This window comes from Aulonocara stuartgranti (assembly GCF_965226115.1).
Source record: "Aulonocara stuartgranti genome assembly, chromosome: 14".
In the NCBI taxonomy this organism is placed as follows: Eukaryota; Metazoa; Chordata; class Actinopteri; order Cichliformes; family Cichlidae; genus Aulonocara; species Aulonocara stuartgranti.
This window is the reverse complement of record NC_138950.1, coordinates 18,533,332-18,554,481: the sequence shown is the minus strand read 5'-3', so window position 1 is coordinate 18,554,481 and position 21,150 is coordinate 18,533,332. Positions and strand designations below refer to the sequence as shown.

The 21,150-nt window shown below is 40.7% G+C and overlaps 1 protein-coding gene across 2 annotated transcripts in view; it reads right to left on the bottom strand.

Annotated features, from left to right (window-relative positions):
* rsrc1 (arginine/serine-rich coiled-coil 1) overlaps positions 1-21,150 on the bottom strand; it is a 120,137-nt gene that overhangs the window by 4,035 nt on the left and 94,952 nt on the right. For both annotated transcript variants that reach the window (XM_082502807.1, XM_082502808.1), the window contains exon 8: positions 1,518-1,624. In XM_082502807.1, coding sequence (XP_082358933.1) covers positions 1,518-1,624 — 107 coding nt within the window. The remainder of the gene's footprint in view (positions 1-1,517; positions 1,625-21,150) is intronic.

Below are 21,150 nucleotides of genomic sequence, written 5' to 3'. Positions count from 1 at the left end.
AATATAAAAATATTAAAACACAGCTTTGTGACAGGTGAGCCTGGCCGGTCAAACAGCAACAACACACGCATGTTGTTAATGTTGTTGCAGTTACAGACACGTAACGTACACGTATTAGGACGAAGGCTCTCTACTAGATTTTCATCTGTACAGTCAAAGCTGATAGAAGGAAATGTGACTATCCATTTACTTAAAGCTATTGTCCTTGTTGTTAAGATGACATGTCAAAATGTTTGCGTTGCAAAGTCCATTCATGTTTCAAACACTTCTAATACCAGTCTCAGAGCAAAGGATTACTCAGCTGGAAAGATCCATTTCACAATAATTTGGCAGGATAAACAAATCCAAGCGAGATCTAAAACATGCCGATTAATAAGCACCATGCTGTGCCAAATATCTGATAGTAAAAGCAGTCATTATATTTTCCCGGGAACAATATGCTGAATTCACATTTTTTACTCAATGAAACTTGCTTAAAAGGGGAGAAATATTTCTTATGAGCTACGGGACCAGATGTTTAAGGTTTCACTGGGTTCTCCTCATTAACAGTTAATTATATACCATTAATAAACTCCACTCACAGATACACTACTATAAATACCAAATCCACTTCACAAGAGGGAGCGAAGATATGCCGAAATACATTTCAATTATGGGCAAACATATTTGGAGATTTTGGGACAACATAGTTTAAATGGGTCAATTATCTGTGTATTTAAAAGAACAGTATATATATATAGCCAAAATACACATAAATAATATGAATTATTAAGATCTATCAGTAATACTTGACTCAAAATTGCCCCAAAAGAAGAGCTGGTTTAAACTTGAACTAAAATACAACTAAAACCTGAGTGTTCTTAAAAACGCAACTCATTAAAGAAACATTTTCTTTATCAATTTAAATAAAATAAAATATTGTAGTTCATCTTTTAAAATTGATCCTGGTAAATTTATGTGAAAGGCGTTCTAAACAGAAAGCATACTTTGCATGTGCAACCTGTGCAGCCTGCTGGTGCCAGAGCACGCTGGCTCAGTCCATTTCAAATTGCAACCACACGGGTCTTGACCTTTGTCAGACTCACCAAGCTATGTCACAAAAGTCTGTGCAGGCTTGCTGTCACATGTTGTCGCCTATCTTTTCAAAAGAGCCATGAGCCCCAACAAATCGAATTCCTGCTCCTTTGGAGACACGAACATTTCAATAATGACTTCTGTGTTTTGTCTGCATCTGCACAACCAGAGGGGGGAGAAAGAAACAGAGAGGGAGACAGAGGATGGCTGTTGCCTGCTGTGGCTTTTGTGTGGGTGCTGCCGCTTTGGAGGCGGCGGAACAGTGGAGCGTCTGATGAAACCGTCTCAGGTCGGAACAAACAGCGCTGAATGGGAATGTTTGATTTGGTCTGGGCTGTCTCTGGACAGACGGCACAGCATTGCAGAGAGGGAAATTCAATAAGAGATGGAGTGAAAAGCTAGAGACAGTGAGGGGCAGGGAGAGAAAGACAGACAGAACGCACCTTTATTTCATCCCTGGATGATTTGAAAGCCTGAGGAACAAAAGAATCACTCTCGATGGCCTCAATGTCCTTTATCCTTCGCACTTGCTCCTCCAGAGAAGTTCCCTCTGAAACACATGTAACACAGAAGATATGAACAAAAGCACGCACACACATGTACACAGACACACACGTGTGTGTCAGCCAATCCTTGTCATGTTCTGAAAGGCACCAGATTTCATGTGGATTGGGCTATGGCTCTTTATAATGCCCTTTGACACATACAATATCAAATATCTGATATTCCCCTATTTTAATCTTGGCCTCCATGAAAAAAGGAGCCTTGGCTTAGCCAAGGGCAAAGAGTTCCTACAAAAGCCAGCAGGGGAAAAAAAAATACTAACAGGATAATAGCCAGACAGTGAATTACACTCAGATAATGCATTCTAAAATAATCAAAAATATGAACACAAACTCATTGCAATGGAATTTCATTATGGAGACTAAATGTGATTAGGTTTCATACAGTTTTCATGCATCAGAAAGTATTTTGCTCGGGCTTGTCCAATCAAACAAAGAGACACAAAGGGTTTCAATAAATTACTCTTGGATATAAACACACCAGGATTCTGCATATCAGATAATAAAATCATTTCAAGAATTCGAGAGCAGTCTTTGTAGCGTAGGAGGGCAAAAATAGGTGTGCCGGGAAAGTTAGCGACGGGAAAAAAAAGAAGAAGAAGAAAAAAAAAAGAGAAAGTCTGAATGCCGCTATTATTCTCTGCCTGTCAATCTTTCTACTGATCAGTCAATATTCATCCCTCTCTCCCCCATCCATCCGTCCTCTCCTGCACTCTCCCATCTCTCTATCTGTCAATCCAGCAGACATCCATGTTTCTCTGCAGCACTGATGTAGGCTGTGTCGTGAAAAGAAGTACACAAATGTGAACACACACACACACAGAACGGGATACAAGTGCTTCGGCATGCATAGGTGTTCGCAAACTTACATACTTACACTTGTGGCTTGCATAAATCTGTCCATACTACACACTCGCTCACACACACTCTCACTTTGTGCATTTGGAGCTAATAGCGGGAATTAATTCAATCCATTAGCAGCTACAGAAAGGGTGTCACAACAGATATTCATGGCCCTGGTGTTTAATGAATAAATGAATATTTGTTCCAGCTTTCACAGCAAAGCATCACACGCTATCAAACACATACACATACATACACAGGCGCATACACGTGCGCACACACACACCCTATTAAAGTTCATAATAGCACTCAAACAAACTCGGTTTTGATTTTAATGCAGTCCAGAATTGGACAAGTGAGTGACAAGTGGAATTAAGCCTTCCTATATGACAGACTATCAGCTTGTCATCCTGTGCGGGAAGATGCGAGCGTAGACGCACTGCACAGCAGCTCCAAAAATAGTCATTACCTTGACTGGGCTGCTAGATGAAGTCTGAACACTGGCCCAATATCCTCTTCAAGACTGTGGCCTGTCCTTCACACCACTATCACACCACAGCTCGCTGCACGAGCATCCGCGCGCTCGCATGAAAACTAATGCCTGTGACTGGCCGACAATTAATTCAGCACATTAATTCGCTTTTTTTTTTTAATTACCCCATCTCTATTGTCCTTTGAGCATGAATGCCCTATATAAACAATCACCACACAAACAGCTACACTGACATGTATCCGCACACATACACACACTCCATATCTGCTAGCATCTCCTTGTCAGGCCCGTCTGTTGCTGGGCTGTCCGTGCGCGCTGCAGGAATCCATTAAGAGCTCAGACTTTTTGACAAACACATTATTGGTAGATAAAATGACTTCCATATGCTGTTTGTCAGATGTCAGCGGGAAAAGATATGTATTTCATGAGAAAATCCAAAATAATGGACTTTGAGTGCGGGCCTAGCAAGCTCAGAGGCAGACAAAAATCAATACTCTAGCTGGGTGAGCGCACTCTGCAGCTCGGAGAGGTCAAAGTTGATATTTAATATTGACACATTATCTGGCAAATTAATTTAACAGGTCGACTCGATTGTCACCGCATTAGGAACGCGTCTCTGTCAGCGATGAGAGGAGGATGAAGTGAAAGCAGATAGAGAGAAAGCAGATGCAGAAAATGAGACGGGAAGGAGAAGGAACAAAAGTAGACACAATTAAATGCGCAGTATGCACTGCTTTAAATTAAGTTATTTCTTTATCTCTCGGTGGCATCTGTCTGGATTCTCAAATGCACTCCAACCATTACTTTGACCGAGGAAATGAAATAAAAATCAGTCAATAAACTTTTCTCATGCATCTGCAGATTTGAATAATGGATAGTGACAAACCAATGTATGTCAGCATGCGTTTGTGTCCTTGCATGATTACATCCACACGAGTGTGTGTGTGTGTGTGTGGGCGCTCTTAGGAGTCAGAAAACTAACTTACCGTCTCATTACTGAAATTAGTTAGATAGACAGCAGTGCTGATGAGTGGCTCAGAATCAATAGGCTATTGTTCGCTCTAAATAGCTGTTTGTCCACTTCATTGATTAAGACCCAAAGACGGGGAGAGAAAATCAAACCAGCAAATGGAAACAGATTTCCGCTCATCTCCTTCAGCCTTGAAGACGAGAGCGCTAAGCAGCAGTTGCGCCTCACTGCCAGAAGAGGGGACTCTTCAACAACACATGCCCACATGAGAGTCGAAGCCCTGGGCTATGGCAGCATTGTCTTTGTATACTTGACTTCGGTCTGCTGTTTGTCAATCAGGAACAGTGGAGCTGAATATATTACTGCTGCTGATTAATTCCAGTAACTGACTGACCTAGCGTGTCTGCCAAAGCACCATAGCACTTGTTTTGTAAATAAATAAATAAAAAGGAAAACAAAATGCTTGTTTAATTGCATTGTTGTAAAGTGCGGCAAATCTTTGGAATAATAAGGCAGGGAAATTAAAGGCGGTTAATGATTTTATTAAAATCAATAGGCCAACCGAGCTCCTGTGTTTATGATGGGTAGTATAATGTGAGACGAGCAATACATGTATTTGTGATCTGCCAGAAAAAAAAAAAGTCGATTATAATTTTTAATATTTAATCAAAAAATAAAGCATTTCAAAAAAAAAAAAAAAAAGATTCAAATTGACACAAAGTAAATTTTATCCCGGTTTATTTTTTGACACAACAGTTATTTCTCAAATCCCTACAAGACGTCTGAATGAACATTTATCCAACTTTTGCATCCCATGCCCGACTTTCAGATGTGCACGTAAACGTGCTTGCACATCACAGCATCTCTCAGTGTCCCAGGTTTCAATAATGCGCCTCTCTCTCCTCTGCCCCCCTGCACCGCACTAAAGATGTGTAATTCAATGCTCAATTTAGGCCTGTCTCGGTGGAGATTTTTTTGCCTGCTAATTGATAGAAATTAAGCCATTAATCAAGCCACTAGCCATCATTCAACCCAGGGAAGATGAATACAAACTTTCATAATAACCACCTTCCCCATTTTAGCCCTCATTAGCATTAATTTTTAATGTAATTATGCTATTCTTTTACACTGAGCTCATAAATTACTGCTCTTTTGTTGCTGGCTGGCCTTGTAAAATCCAAAGTAATGCTTTGTAGTCTGATCTTTAAGGCAATTACTGGCTTCTTCACTCTTTTATCTCCCTGCATTTCCAATAACCTGCTCTCTAATGATTTATCTCCGCTGCACCCCCCCCCTCCCTCCCCCACCATCATCCCCTTCCTCGCTCTTTCTCTAGCTCTGCACCAGCGGCCAAATGCCCAGCTGCCAGCCTCCGCCTCCAATCCCCCATCCGCCCACATTCTCCCCATCTCTTTTCAGCAGCCCCAGATACATTTGGGGATGCACAAAAACGCATGCACGGATGCTTGCCTCCGCCAGCTTAACTGTATTAACGCACCACACTCACACGTGTATGAGGACATCCAGACAGTGTGTGTGTGTGTGTGTGTGTACACAGCAACTTTGTTTACTATCTCCTTAAAGTAATTTTCCATCTCACCCATCATTAGTAAATATCCAGCTCCAGCAATGGCGACAACACCCAGGGAATGCCAAGGTAAGAGACTGCCGCTGCATCTCTCTCTCTCTCGGCTGGTCTCCTGTGGGTCTTACCTGTAGGCTAACTGCTCTTGTTTATGTAACCCCTGAGCTGAGCAAACTCACACATGATCGCACGCACACAGGCACACACTCGCCGAGCTTGGCATCAAACAGCTGAGTTAAGCTTAGCAGGGCTGTGTGCTGGGGGCGATAGAGGGGCTCCGGTCTGGCCCTGTTCTCAGCAGCAGCATCCTGGCTGCATCAAAGTCTTTACTGTATGATTCTCCGGGCCCAAACAACAGGCTGCTCCGATGCATAACTGGGAATTGGACTAAATAACAACAACAGGAAAAAAAATAAATAACCAAAAGGTTACTTATTAAAATTGTCGGCACAAATTGACTGTCTGGAAGACGTTTTGCTTTGCGGATGTGGATATTGGTGTTGCTGCTAATGAGATATTTTGTCCTGTCCTGCTCGGGACCAGAAGCACAGACTCAGACCTATTGTTTTACTTACGGATTGAAAGCAAAACAAGCAGCTTAGGTTATTAAAAAAAGGTGTCCTGTGTGGGCCTTGGTTGGGTAATACTTTTAGACTGTATCGATTACAGAACACTGACAGGTTCTTATGTTAGCCCTGGAAATGTATCAAGTGGCTAATGAGCAGCTATTAGACCCATCGATTTGCTGATTTCAATTGATAGCTAGCAGGCCAAAGCTGCACGTCAATATTTGCATAACTAATACCCTGCAGCTTAAGGCACCAAAAAAAAAAAAAGAGAGAACTCTATGAGTGAGGAGGACAGAAAAGAAAGACAGAATAAGAGAAATGAAGAGACATACTGAAAGCGAGAAAGCGTGGAAATGAGGATAATGAGAAATGACAAAAATAGATCAGCAACATCCTTTGTGTGAATTTGTTGATTATAAGGCAGCAGACCACCAAATGTGGCGTTACAACAATGACAAAATGTGATGCTGATGCCTGTCTGATGCCTGTGGCGGCCTGGGGTCAACAGGTTAAAAAAAAAAAAAAAAGGAAAATTGTGACACTCTGAGCCAGATGTCCCGAGTCTGTCCCTGGGGGTGTGTGCGTATATGTATATATGAGTTTGTAAGTGAGCAGGGAGATGTCCACTGACAGAGCAGGTGGCTAAGCTAGTCTAATGTGGTTTCCCATGAGACCACACACACAAAATGCAGTCACTCATATGTTACCCCCCACCACCCCCTTTCAAAAAAAGCCACGTCTTTATAAACCCATGTCCTCCAACAATGCGCCATCCACCACAGTACAAACACAGGCCAAGTGATCCCCTGCGGTGCTCAACTTGTTATCAGTGTTGACCGGTCTCTGGAGTTTTCTGTCCTGTCAGCTCCTGTCACAGTCATCAAGAGCCTGTCACACATCACTAATACTCAGCTGTCTGACTAAAACCACCCTGATAGAAACACTAAGGTGAAACTTAGCAAACCATATATGATTGTTTTCTTTGGATCAAACAGCATCGAATAAAATTTGACCTTGGCATTACATGTGATATGTTTATATGATCTTATGTGATATCTATTTGGCACGAGGAAATGAAGAGCAGCTGGTGACTGAGTGTCTCTCTTTCTCACACACACACACACACTTTGTAGCGTCTCCTGCTGATAGTGATCTCCCACTCTCCAGTCAATAAAGGTCTGAATGATGAATTAAAGACCCAAACAACCTGCTAATGACAGGATGACATGGCAGCCACGCGCCACGCTTGGCTATCTCCTTCCACATCTCCATTCCTCCCTCTATACTCACCCATCTCTCCTCTGCCATTCAACCCCCATTCTGCTCATCTATCCTTTTAACTTCCTTTCCTCAACTGACCCGGCTGTCTATATAATGTACTGTATAATCCTGCTGCTACGATTAATTTTATGTGCTTAGCCTCTTTTGGTGGCCTCTGCCTATAACGAAACAGACAGATTACAGTCTATGTTTCTGTCCATGCATCAATCATGCTGCGATGCGCATTGACTTTAATTATAAGGAATGATGCTGCATCTACCTGTTTGATTCTAGAATTAAGTGAACGCTCATAAAAACCTACACAATGTTTGTTTTTATGTGTGTATGTGATTTTGCCTTCAGAGCTGCCTCCACACCACTACACCACCATTGTGGATACAAGGTAGGATGGCTCCACGACGCTTCTGTTGTTTACACCAAATTCTGACCCTACCATCCAACAAACTCATCAGATCAGGCAACAATTATCATTTTTGCCAAACAACAAACAACTGGAGTTTTAGTTTGATCTTCTCTGACAGGAGCGGCACCCAGCATAGTCCTCTGCTGCTGTAGCGCATCTGCGTCCAGGTTCAATACGTTGTGCATTCAGAGATGCTCTCTTACAGACCTCGCTTGTAACGATATGAGTTATTGGTGCATTTTCTCACAGAGAACTGCTGCTGACTAGATATTTTGTCTTTTACAGACCGCCCTGTGTAAACCTTAGAGATGGTTGTGCATAAAAAGTCCCAGAAGATTGGAGGTTTCTGAAATACTCAGACCAGCTTTGATGCCAACAACCATGCCACATTCACAGTCACTTAAATCACCTCTCTTCCTCACTCTGATGCTCGTTTGAACTTCAGCAGGTAATCTTGGCCATGTCTACATGCCTATATGCATCAAGTTCCTGCCATGTGATTGGCTGATTATATATTTGTGCTAATATCAAACTGGTTATTCAGTGTTTGTACATGTATGTCATGCAATCCCAGTATCATTCAAAACACTATCATAACTAAAAAAAAAAAAAAAACGCTTTGAGAAAAGTAGAAAGGTGTTAAATTAATGCCCACCCATTAACAATTTTTCTGAGAATTATAATATTAATGAAAAACATCTAACATCTCAATCATAAAATACTTAAATTTAATCTGGCAATTAAACTTTAATCAGAAAACTAGAGGAGAATGTTTTTTTTTTGTTGACATTACACCTTTCCCTCTCAGGGTTGTAACTTTTATTTTGTAAGACAGATTTTTAAAAAGTGTGCTAATATGTTAGCTATTTATCTGAAATACCTAATCAAGTCCTGCAGGTTCCTGCTGACTTGACTATGCAATGCTGGTACAAACAAAGTGCAATAACTAAAACCAGGTGAGTGCTTTTCTCTTGTTGTGAGTGTGCGTGTTAGTGAGGGGGAAAAAAAATAGTGTGAGTGTTAGTCGATGTTCTGAGTCTGGGCAGCATCACAGAATCTCATTAAATAGTGAAGCTTTCACAGGCTGACTGGTGAAATCTTCAAGATCACTGCCACTTTCTCTGCTGTCAGTCCCATATGGGGGGGATTGGTGGCATTCCAGTTTATCACAGGACTGGAGCATAGAGCATAGTTTAGCATAGAACAGGGCTGTGCTGCTTGTATGGACTTTGCTATTTTAGGGATATTGTCAGTATAGTGTACAAAAGGATTTCCCAAGAAACTTGGCGATGTAGTTAGTGAGGAAAAATGAATTTAAGACCATACTCAGATGAAAATGCATTCAACAAATACTGTATCTCTACTGAATACAGAACAGGAGATAGACATGTAAATATAATTACAAATATATATATATATATTTAGAGAGAGAGATGAAGGCCTGTATACTTTAAATATATTTCAAATGTTTTTCATTTCGTACTTTTCAGTAACCGGGAGTAGAATAATTGCCAATCCATCTGTGAGTCTCAAGCGCTTTATTAAGCACAGTGCTGTTTTAGTGTGATTAGAAATACAGAGTCCAGCCCTGCCCTTTACCAGAAATAACAAGGATTTGACTGCATTAACTTGATTTTAAACTAGAATGTGTGTGTGCATGTGTGTGTGTGTCGAAAAAAAGTGCAGCGCTCTCCATTTTTCAATCCCAGGCTGGTCAGCAGCTCTTTTATGAACAACTCTATAATTACAGAAACACCAAGCAACTAATTACTTAATTGGAGCAAGGTCTTTAAAATGAAAGTGATGTAATCAGAATCCTGGAAACAGACTCAAACACTGGTACATGACCACATGCCCACCCACACACACACACACACACACACACACACACACACACACACACACACACACACACACACACACACACACACACACACACACACGTGACCTACAGTGTTCTTGACATGTAGCCATCAAGCAAGCAGCTCTTTTCCCTTAGTTGAGTTGTAATGGAGTCTCCCTTTGAGTCTGCTGGCTATAGCTCTGTGAGTGTGTGTGTGTGTGTGTGTGTGTGTGTGTGTGTGTCTCTCAGGGTCCTGTTTGTGTGGTCTGCTACAAACTATATTAGTAAAGGTCATGGCAGTGTGTGTATGTGTGTGAGTGTGTCTGAGTAGCAATTAATTAGGCAAATGTCCTCCTACCTCCTCCTCTCTTGACCTCAGTTGTAGACTAATAACCTTGGCACTGTGAAGAACATTACTCTCCTTTATTCCAGATTATTGGAGGGAATCATGCAAAATAACTAAACAAAAGTGACATTTTCATTTCGAAGTACATCCCAAACCCCTCGCTGTATATGACTCTAATTATCTAAATTAAAGGAAGGAAATGCATGAATAGATTTCTGACTCTAGTGTCTAGTCAATTCGAGATTTCTATAAACAGATACCTGCATATGACCAATTTTAATTTGACTGAAAGCTTTCTCATTTCTCTTTGTAGTCCGAGTAGTATTTACCAATTCGTGTCTCAGTGGGATTTAGGAACATGCAAGCAAATGGTCTCTTAGCTTTTTAAATTTATCTACATTTATATTCAGACATTTAGACACACACTGTGCAACAAGTCTTGGCACAGACAGCAGTTATCTGTTGTGTAGATATCCGCTGGATACACTGTAAACCCCACGAAACTGGCAATAGACAGACACAAAAGCGGTCTGTTGTCCTGATTAAGTCAATCCTAAAATGTTTAATTCCTGTCAGCTATATAGTGTGAGTAAGGGGTTAGAGAGACAATTCCCATGTCTCACCAGTCTAAAGCTGTCCTGATGCTAATGGGGAAAAATGTCGCTAAATAAGCTACAGGAGCAAGACTATCACGAAACCACGCCACCGTGTTTTTCTCATAGTCTTAAAGACCAATAATAATAATAATAATAATAATGATAATAATAATATGTTCCAAAAACCGTCCTGGTGCATGATTGATTATAGCCAATGGCAACTAAAGGGCTTGTCAAAAAATTATGAAAAAAACTGTTAAAAATTGGAATTTCAAGAGGTCAGTAAAGCTCCTGTTTCAACTGTTTCATTAAAGTATTAAACATAAATGTTGACCTGGCCGGCGACTGCCTGATAGCCACATTAGCTTTCTGCTCAGTTAAGGTAGCAGCTATGGCTAATAATACAATGACAACAAATAATGTAGGAGCTAGGTAGCAAAGCTTATGTATGTAATGTTAATTTAAAAGGAGAACACAATTACCTGGGCCTAAACTATTTGTGTTTCTCTTCAAGTCCCAGACTGAAGCTGAGAAAAGTCTCCCAGCAGCTACAGACAGTACGAACATGGATGCAGATCGATGCAAAGCGCCTTAACCCTGCATTCTATCTGAAGAACACCAGATGGCGCTAGCTGTGGTTACAAAAAGATTTGCTATCATAGAGAAATCTCTGTATGTGTGTGTGTGTGTGGGGGGGGGGACAAAAACCTTTCAGCCTTGACCTCTATAAACACTCTCCAGCTGAGTTTATGATCTCAGTCATTGATGGTGTGTTCCTGAATAAGTGGGAATTTCCAAGTTAACACACGGAATTTGAATCTGGAAAGCCCCCTCAACTCGGAAATAAATAAAAGAAAGACAGAAACTGATCAATATTAAAAATGACTCCTGAATTACAAACAGAGCCTCTCCCCTCACTAGCAGCTGCAACCTCCCCAGCAACCGCTGAGTTAACAGTCCAATATGGCGACAGTGTTCGTAAACAGCAGTAAAACTGTAAAACTTATGCTTCCTGCCACTGTTGTGTATTTGTAACTCACAAATTAAGCACTGATCAATCTCTATCAGTGAATGTGTTTGCATGCACACCAAAACAAGTATTATGCTGTATTTCCTGTGATACCTGAATGGCTGCTTAATCACCAAAATAAATCCCGTTTTCCCTCTTTTTTTCTTTTTCGGGAATGGCATCACTCCTTACTTCCAACCTCAGAGTTCAGAGGCATCTGAACATTATTGTAGGTTACGCTGAATATAAAATTTTTGAAAGTCTATTTTGAAAATCTTGGACATACTATGTTTCAAACTGGTAGATTATCAGTGCATGAAACCACACAAGTGTCATTGACTAATGACTTGTCAATCACAAGTTGCTTGACAGTCATTCAGTTTGACAGTCAGACCTGCCCCTCCTCATCACATCCAGGCTTTCACTGCTCATGAGTTTGTGGGTCGATACTGTTTTAATTAAAAAAATTGAAACTATGTTTCAAAATGGAGAATTACTTGTGGTATGCTCATTAATTAACGACTTATAACTGACAAGCTCCTAGCCAATAAGCAAACAATTTTCATAGTAAGACCCGTCTCTCCTCATCACAACTGTTCTTTTTTATTGTTTTAAACCAAGATGGCGACTGTAGTATTGAAAGTTTTATCAAGTTTATTCATCAGTGTATTATTACTAGAGATGGACCGATCCGATATTACGTATCGGTATCGGTCCGATACCGACCTAAATTACTGGATCGGATATCGGAGAAAAATAAAAAATGTAATCCGATCCATTAAATATCACGAAAGCACCTCACAAAACTTGCAACACGCCGTAACTCACCTCAGAACGTTAGCCGGTCGGAGCAGTATGCATCACGTGATAGAGCGGCTGTGGCATGCGGGACCTGTCGGTGGTCTGGATAGCATTTGGAGCTTCGCTAGCAACCCGGCATTTCATCTCCGACAAAGTTATCCCCGAGAGAAGTAAAGCAAGTGTGTGAGTCCATCTCTGAATGTTTGTAAAGCATTCCTGCGTTAAGCTTAACAAGCGACTGCCTCTTCTTGCTGCTACTTCAATCATGAAACTGCTTAATGATCAGTTGATCGGCTTTTCTGTTGCGAGTCCGTCTCTCTTGTTTGTTTTTGGCCCACTTTGCACCAGAAAGAGGAAACCAGCGGCTGAACAACAGCAGCACGTTTAAGCTTGATAAGCTGTTGTTAGAATGTATTTAATATTTCTTTCTACACCAGGATCTTTTTCTATGTAGCTGACGCTGGTAACTGAGCAGGGGCGGATCTAGCAAAGTTTAGCCAGGGGGGCCGACAGGGCATTAACAGGGAAAAGGGGGCACAAAGACATACTTTTCTTTCTTATTCTCATTTAAAATGTCTAGCTTTTAATAAATAATTATCTGACACCCAAAGTTTTAATTTGATGTAAAATGAATAGAAGTCAATTACTGTATATAGTAACTATTAAGTCTAATATACTCTAGTAAGCTATAGTACTTTTTCCTTTGGGAAGGTACCATCTGTGCAGTCTGCAATTTTGTTGAAGAAAGTTGTTGAATCTATTTAATATTTCTTGAAAAATAATTGATTTCTGTGCATTTTTTTTCACACTGCATCAAATTAAGGTTGATTACGTCGATTAAGCATCATGAGGTGGAGCGTGAGGGGTGGTTCCCTATTTTTTATTTATTTATTTTTGTTGTTGCTGGGAGTTGGAACCCTATTAGTTAGGTTGCTTAATATTTATGCTAAGTACTCTTTAAAATACCAGAATAGGGAGGATGGTGTAGGTTTAAGTTTATTAGATTGATCAGTATTGCTGAACTATGAAATATTTTTTTTTGCATACAGGTATAACAGAATAGCTTTAGTGTAGTTGTTGTTTTAAACTTGAGTATGAACTTATACAAAATGCCGCAAGATATTTTAAAAAACAGTTTTGTTGATTAAAAAAACACTATATCGGATTCATATCAGTATCGGCAGATATCCAAATTTATGATATCGGTATCGGTATCGGACATAAAAAAGTGGTATCGTGCCATCTCTAATTATTACATCACTATTTTTCTGACTATGTTGCTTTCTTTGCAGACAAATATATGCTCGCCCTAAAAACACCCATCACTCACACCCACCGGACTGCCACGACTTCATTCCAGGTATTTCAAAAGCACAATTGCTCACACTACATTTATAAAACGAGACAACCACAGCCACATATTACAGCTTCCCTAAACAGAACAAACACGCACACTTAAGTGACCTCTGATGTCAATGACAAACCTTGCAGGAGCCACCAAATGTCCACAGCCACCCAGGATGCCAGCATTTTGACCTGTAGGGTGTGTCTAATCACAGCACCCTTACCACCCTGTTAGACTGTGTGTGATCATGTCCAGACATACACTTGTACGTGTGTGTGCGTGTGTGTATGTGTGTGTGCTGAGAAGTCGTTTTCACATACTAGGAATGTTATTAGTTATGGGGTCAAACTGCTGGTGTAATGCTAACCCAGTGTTCTTATACCTGGGCCAAAATGTTCATATCACTCCTCATTTTTTAATCAACCTGTGTAAAATTACTTTTAATCACCAAAATCATTTGCAGGATCCTGATTAAATATGTGAGTGTTACGCCAGTTTTTAATTTTAATTTAATCAAGAAAGAAGTCCACATTAAGTGTCTTAATTCTCAACAAATTTTCTCAAAGCTGTCATTAATCTAAATGGAAAGGAGAGGAAATCTGGAATAAATATCAAGCCTGGGACTCAATGCAAAGTTGCTGAACGTACATTGGTTTACTGGCAGCGGGTTAATTGATAAGGGTGACCTGAGAAACGATTACCAATCACGGAGGGCAGCAGGGTGCTGTCAATCATCTGTCTGCCTGACCTGAATGAACAGAGGATGGAAGCCTGCATGGTCAATTTCTGTCGTAATCTAGCCTACGGCAGAGACAGCCCGGCCGCTATCGAGTCAAACATGTCATTCCACAGATATCCTTATAGAAATGATTAGGTTGTAGGCTCCATAGCTGCGATTTAACAGCCACACTGGGCGACACCAGCATCCGATTACCCTGGGACAACAAGGGGTCAAATGGGGTTAGCAGAATTCGGTATTCACCTCCACACCTCTGCGGCGACCAGCAGCGCTTAGGACAGGTGGGTCACCTAATCACCTTCCTGAGCCACTGCTCAGCGAAAAATGGGGGAGCCAGAGGTAGATGGAGGTGGAAGGGGGGGGAGGGGGGAAAAAAAAATAAACTTTAAATTTGCAGTGATGAAAAATCAATAAAGCAGTAATTGCTTGGCTTATCACCATGTAATGAAACAAATTGGGAGGAGAAGGAAGGCAAGGAGAGGGCTGGCTTGCTTGCTGCACGCCAGGGCTTTTTTGGCTGCAGAGTGTGGAGCTCAGAGTAGAACGAGAGAAAGAAAGAGAGAAAGAGGGGACGGGTTTGGGCTTCAGTGGGCCAAGGCAAGGAAAAAAGGTCTCTTCGTGATAATTAAATCTTCTCACACTGATTTTCTGCCAAATTTATTTCCCCGGGGACCATAACTCTGATTCAGTGCTTACAAGCCTTGCATAACTAATCATTTCAACGTGGGGGGAACCACAAACCTGAATGAATAGGGAGGAGAGAGGAGCAAATAAAAGAGAGATGGCTGGAGTGAGGCACTGTAGCACTATTCATCTCCAAATCAATCATTATTTAGGCAGGATAAAAAAAAAAATTAAAAGTGGAACATTCTTCTGTAGGACAGTGTTTGAAAAAGACCTTTAAAGTGAAGGTGTAATTGATTGTCAATATGCTCTCTTTTTCCACTTTCAATTTGGCGCTATACTGGCAGAAAACATCCTTTAATTCCTGGAACAAATGGAGCCCATGAAGCCAATGAAGTGTCGGTTCAATATTCCTCTGACTGTTCCTGGCATGATTGTGTTGAACATAATAACACAACAAATAAGGCCATTTATCTGAAGTAACGACAGGAGATGAGGCTAACTCCGCTGATCAATACCAAATCGATACAAACCAGATTTTCTTACATCAAAATCACTGAGATGGATCTTCCTTCAGTGCAAAGTGCACAAGAGCAATACAGCGCCTCCCTCGAGTCCTCGGGTAGATCATATCGCCGGTGGAAAGAACACAGGTTAAAAAAAAATTACAAATAAAGTATGATGTCTACTCTGAGGGAGAATGCTAGGAACTATAATTATAGCCTGGCAAAATTCCTCCTATCGGATCCTTATGTTTTAGTTAATACGATAAGATCACGGACACCAGATCACTCGTGTTTACCAGCAGTTGAATTTCACCGCTTGTCCTTCAAGTGACGCTGCTCGGCGAGGTAGCGTGGCACGCCACACCACACCGCGGCACCGGTAATTAAAACATTTAAAGCAGAGGCAGCCCCCCATGCACCGAGGGTGTGATATGGGGGTCACGCGCCTGTAGATTCTAATTTGCGCGCCATTTGTATTCATGACAGGCACGTGCTAAATATTTAACAGCAGCCTGGCAGGAGTTTTGTATTGTTAGGCTTTCCAGGTCAAATAATTTGATTTCAAGGCAGATTACATTAAGCGTCAATGTCCAAGCCACCACTCTCACTTGCCTCTCATTTCCTGTCTTTTATTACAGCCGAGATAGGCCAGAACTGAAGGGATATGGCTTTGGATTATACAAGAGCTTGTTATCCATGGATTAGTTATTATTTTCAATTAGAAACGGGATCACATCATTTATTATGGACACCCACACCAGTGCTGCATGAAGAGGTTTGCATGCAGAGTTGAAATTTTAGCTGACTGCCAAATTGTTTAGTACGGTATGTAATCATACCTAAAAAGAGAGATATTATATCAGACAAATTACAGACAAATTATATTCACCCTTAATGATTCGGTTATATTGATTGTCCTTGACTGAGGTATCCTTCAGTTAGAAAGGCTGTTTATTCTCATTCACTCTTTTTTTCTATATGTAGAACAAGTAAGACAGGAAACCAAATCCAGACATTTTCTGTTTCAACCGAGGCCCTGTGGTGATTGACAACAGAGCTAGTTAAATGGTGATGAGGCGTTAATGGATGCTGGGTCGAGGGAGGGTTGGGGCTGGAGCGGGGGGGCCGTGGTTGAATATTTAATGGTCATATAATTCCTGAACGCAGACACACTCACAGACAGGTACACACCCAACTTGTGACCTGTCCTACACACAGCGTAATTAGGGAAACAGTCCTTTCGTTTAACTGCCAAAAGAGCAAACGGTAGGTATATATTCCCCTAATGATATGGGTTAAAGAGCTATTATACGTCTCATTAAAATATATGATCTCCCAATCTGGTGGTGGATTGAGGTAATGGGGAAAGTGCAGGTTCGGGGCTAAAATACCATCTGCAGGCTATAGGCTAGTGTCCAATCCACAATTACATAAATGTTGAAGAATGGCTGCACGAATGAAAAAATGTTTCTATCAGAGCTTGATAAAAGACACGCACGACCCAGATTTCACGAGACAATAGTGTTGAAAGTGCGCTGTTTTTGGAGGCTTTTCAAACAGCATGTCAGTCTGAATGAATTAATCGGGGTCACTGAGAATTTGACACAAATTTTAATGTCAGCTAGTCAATGTGTTACCTCTGTTTTTTTGGTTACACAAAAGCAAGAGCTGACATAACATCTTAATTAAACCTAATGAGGCTTGGTATAATGAAAAACATTACTGCAATGGAGGCTTTCTCATTATGTTTTAAGCACACCATCAAAGTTCAGCATTCACCTGCAGAGACCATGCCTGAAACTGAACAGTTTATGCTGTTTAGCAGAAACTACGCAGATTTAAACAGAGATATGTATTTGAAATAAACTATAAATACAGTACTGCGCAAAGGTCTTTAGCGATCCCTCGTTTCTTTATATTTTGCCAGGAAAATGAAAAATCCGGGCAGAAAACGAACTGAAACATGAAAACATACATGGAAATGCATGTAATGCATAAACAGAGCTTGTACATTATTTGGTAAGACCACCTTTATTCTTCAACATAGCCTGAACTCTCTTACGTAAGCTTTTTTGCAATTTTTGGAAGGTCATTCAAACCTCTTCTTTGGCTGTGGTTCTCTGTCAGCACGATCTCACACTGCTTCAGTAACGCTGAGGTCTGGGCACTGAGGAGACCAATCCATGTCTGATAGAGTTGTGTTGTGTGTTTCTATCCAGGCATGCTTTTACTGCAATGGCAGCGTGTTTGGGATCACTGTCATGCTAAAATACTTAACAGATAGTACTGCATGGTGGTTCAAAACCTGATGGTACTTCCATCAATACTGACTAGCTCCCCAATAGCACTGGCTAAAATGACGCCCCAAACCATCAGCCTTCACCATGTTTTACTCCCGACTACAATTTGAACCAAAAATTTCTAATTCGGATTCATTTCACCGCAAGACCTGTTGCCACTGACTTTCAACTTGTCATACCTCAAACATCTCTTCCTCTTTCCTTTCCTTAAGCTTACCTACCTGTCAGCAACCCTTCTACTAGTAACAAAATCCCTAAACCATTTAAAAACTGGTTGTTAGCCCTTAATATCTGCAGATCCCTTAGAAAATAATTCAGTATGATAACAGGGACACCTCAAAATCAACTTTATATTTTATATTTCTTTTAATAATAAATCAGGGATATTTATATATTAGAGCTATTTATATACAGAGGTATTATATAATATACCATTTTATTTAATATTTCTACTTTAGCTTGTTTGCCTTACTGTCTTGGAGCAACTGTGACTACATCATTTCCTCTGGGATTAATAAAGTTCGATTCTGTTATGTTGTTCATCCCTTGAGTTAGGCGTTGTTTTATGTATGAATGATTGCTAGTTGAATCTTAAGTGCCATCACAACAACAACAACAAAAAAAAAACACAGAAAAATCTTCTTCTGAAAAAGGCCAGGTATAAGGACCAAACTGAAAATGAATAAAAAAGCAACAAATGTACAAAGACAAACTTTGAAAGGCCTCTAGAAAGCCTGGAGAACTGCTGCTCAAGACCATTTTTAAAAAATTACAGGAAAGTCTGGCTCCTTCGAAAAAAAAATATAAAGAAATGAGGGGTGGCACAAGACGCTTGCAGAGTGCTGTAAATAAATAGACTGACTGGCTGAAAATCCATCTCTCTCTATTTTGGTAATAATTTATTATATTGTCTTCATGGGTACCAGCGAAATTCTCATAGTTTTCTGTGGCACATAAAATAAACTATACTTGGGTTTTAGAGTATTATTATTATTATTATTATTATTATTATTAATGGGAATATGATTTAAAATTGACATATTCAAAAAATAATTTAAATATGGAAATCATAATAACTATATTTTACACTTCTGCACATTTGATTTTATCTCATTTGATCTACCCGTGAACATTGGTATGAATGAATTACTAGATACAGTTTTGTCAGTGTTGTTTGTAGTGAAAGACATTTCCAGTAAATTACAACAGGCACACAGCAGTGTATCAGGTACAGCAGGTGTAAAGACCTCACGGGAAGACGGACAAGTTTGGAAAAGATTCATAATGGCTGTAATTTAACATACTGTCCAGCCGGACATATAGTTCTACTACACACGCTGACTCTGGTTATAGAAGTGCCAGCTGATAGTACAGTCCACACACACACGCATATGTACACACAAACACACCGAACAGTCAGTCCATCTTATTATAGCTGGACTCACCACGTTAGCTAAAAGCCCCCTGGGCAAACAAACAGCATCTCTCAGCTTTAATAGCCTAAACAAGGCATGCAACTAACAAAGGAATCATCCACCCCTCTCATTCTCACACCCTTTCATATCATATGTTTCCTTTTTCAACCGCTAGCATCATCTGGCTGCCCTTAACCAGAGAGCCAAACACTCCTTTTAAGTGGAAACTACTTTGTTAACTGATGACCACAGGGCCAGTTATTGATCCTCTCCTTCCTCTCTGTCAGTAAACCCTGCTGATAAAAACCCCTCTCTTCTCTCAGGGCTCCGCAGTATGCAGCCACAGTTCGCTACAATAATAGCTTGCATATCATAGCATCCACATGAATCAGATCTCGATGGTTTCGATTAGGGCTAAACTAACTCAAACACATTGCCAGTCTAGGAGGTGAATCTATTTATGAACGAGGAGTGTAGGTGGTAGTGTTCTTCACTTCTCCCCTCCATTCTGTTTAAACGGTTTTCTCATTTCAGTTGACTTAGCGGTTCAAGTGTAAACTTTCTAGTTGTGTTGACCTCTGAGAGCCCCTGCAGGGAATCAGGAGAACTTTGGTGATCTGCTGTTTAGCAGCATCAGTTGCCCACCTCCATTTTTCAATGTGCTGGAAGGAAAGGCAGAAAAGGATGGAGCTAGCCGACGCCGCTTGTGCATACGTGCTTGTGTGTATTTGTGACGGCGGCTCCTATTGGTGCAGAGACAAGAGCGAGTCGTCAGGGCCACTTTGTCGTGACTCTGATCTCACTTCTTGTGTCCCTGTGCAGGGGGAAACGAATAAAATGAGCATCCTCCAAGGCAGTGCCTGTTCAGTATGCTGTACTGCACCGCTCCACTACAGTCGAGCACAACACCTTTTTTTTGGAGTTGGAGTGAAGGTAGAGGGAGCTTTGAGCAAAGGGGAGAACGAGTCAACTGATTCTAAAAAGAGGCAACGGTGCAGTGTGAACTTTGCTTAAGAAAGCTATTTGACTGGGAGCCTTGATCTGTTGCCCCAAGCAAGACACTTAGTCACCACTTTGGCAATGCATCCACACAGAGATGTGAAAAAACAGAGAAAGAAAGACACAGAAAGAGAGCTGGAGGTGCAGGTGATGCAAGGAAAGGAAAGGAAAGGAAAGGAAAGGAAAGGAAAGGTAGAGACAGTGCACTAGACCAGAAAAAAAAAGAGTAATATGAACATGAAAAAAGAGACGCTGAATAAAACAAACAAACAAACAAAAACAAAAAAAGGACAAAAACATTGTGCAATACAGAGGAGGAAGGAATCAATTCCTCCCACTACTGGGCGACTAAAGTAAGAGTGCAGGGCTAATTAGTTTCTGATGGCTGGACTTTCATTTGGCTAAAAGGTCAGCTAACTTTAAAGGTCACACTGCCATGCATCCTTGACGTAAACAAAAAAAATTATACCAGAAGAAAAGTGGGAGAGTCCAGAAATATAAAACATCAGAAAAAAGAAATGACACGACTACACAAGTCTGTGTGTGCATGTACACATAAAAACAAACACAGTTTGTTGATAACATTTGATATTCTCATTTATATCGTGCTGGTCAGAAAGGACTTTATTAGTGTTAGCACATCCACTGCAAATTACTCTTGACTTAATTTGAATGTGTATTGAGATAATGTGTGGGTCTGCGAATGTGTGTGTGTCTGCTTGTCCTTTGCTGGTGGTAGTGGGGGATTCGGGATAGATTTATTGCCTGCAATGCTGTGTGTATTTCTACTTTTCTACCAGCGTTTTCATGTAAATTACAGCTGTCCTAATAAAAACTAATCAGCAT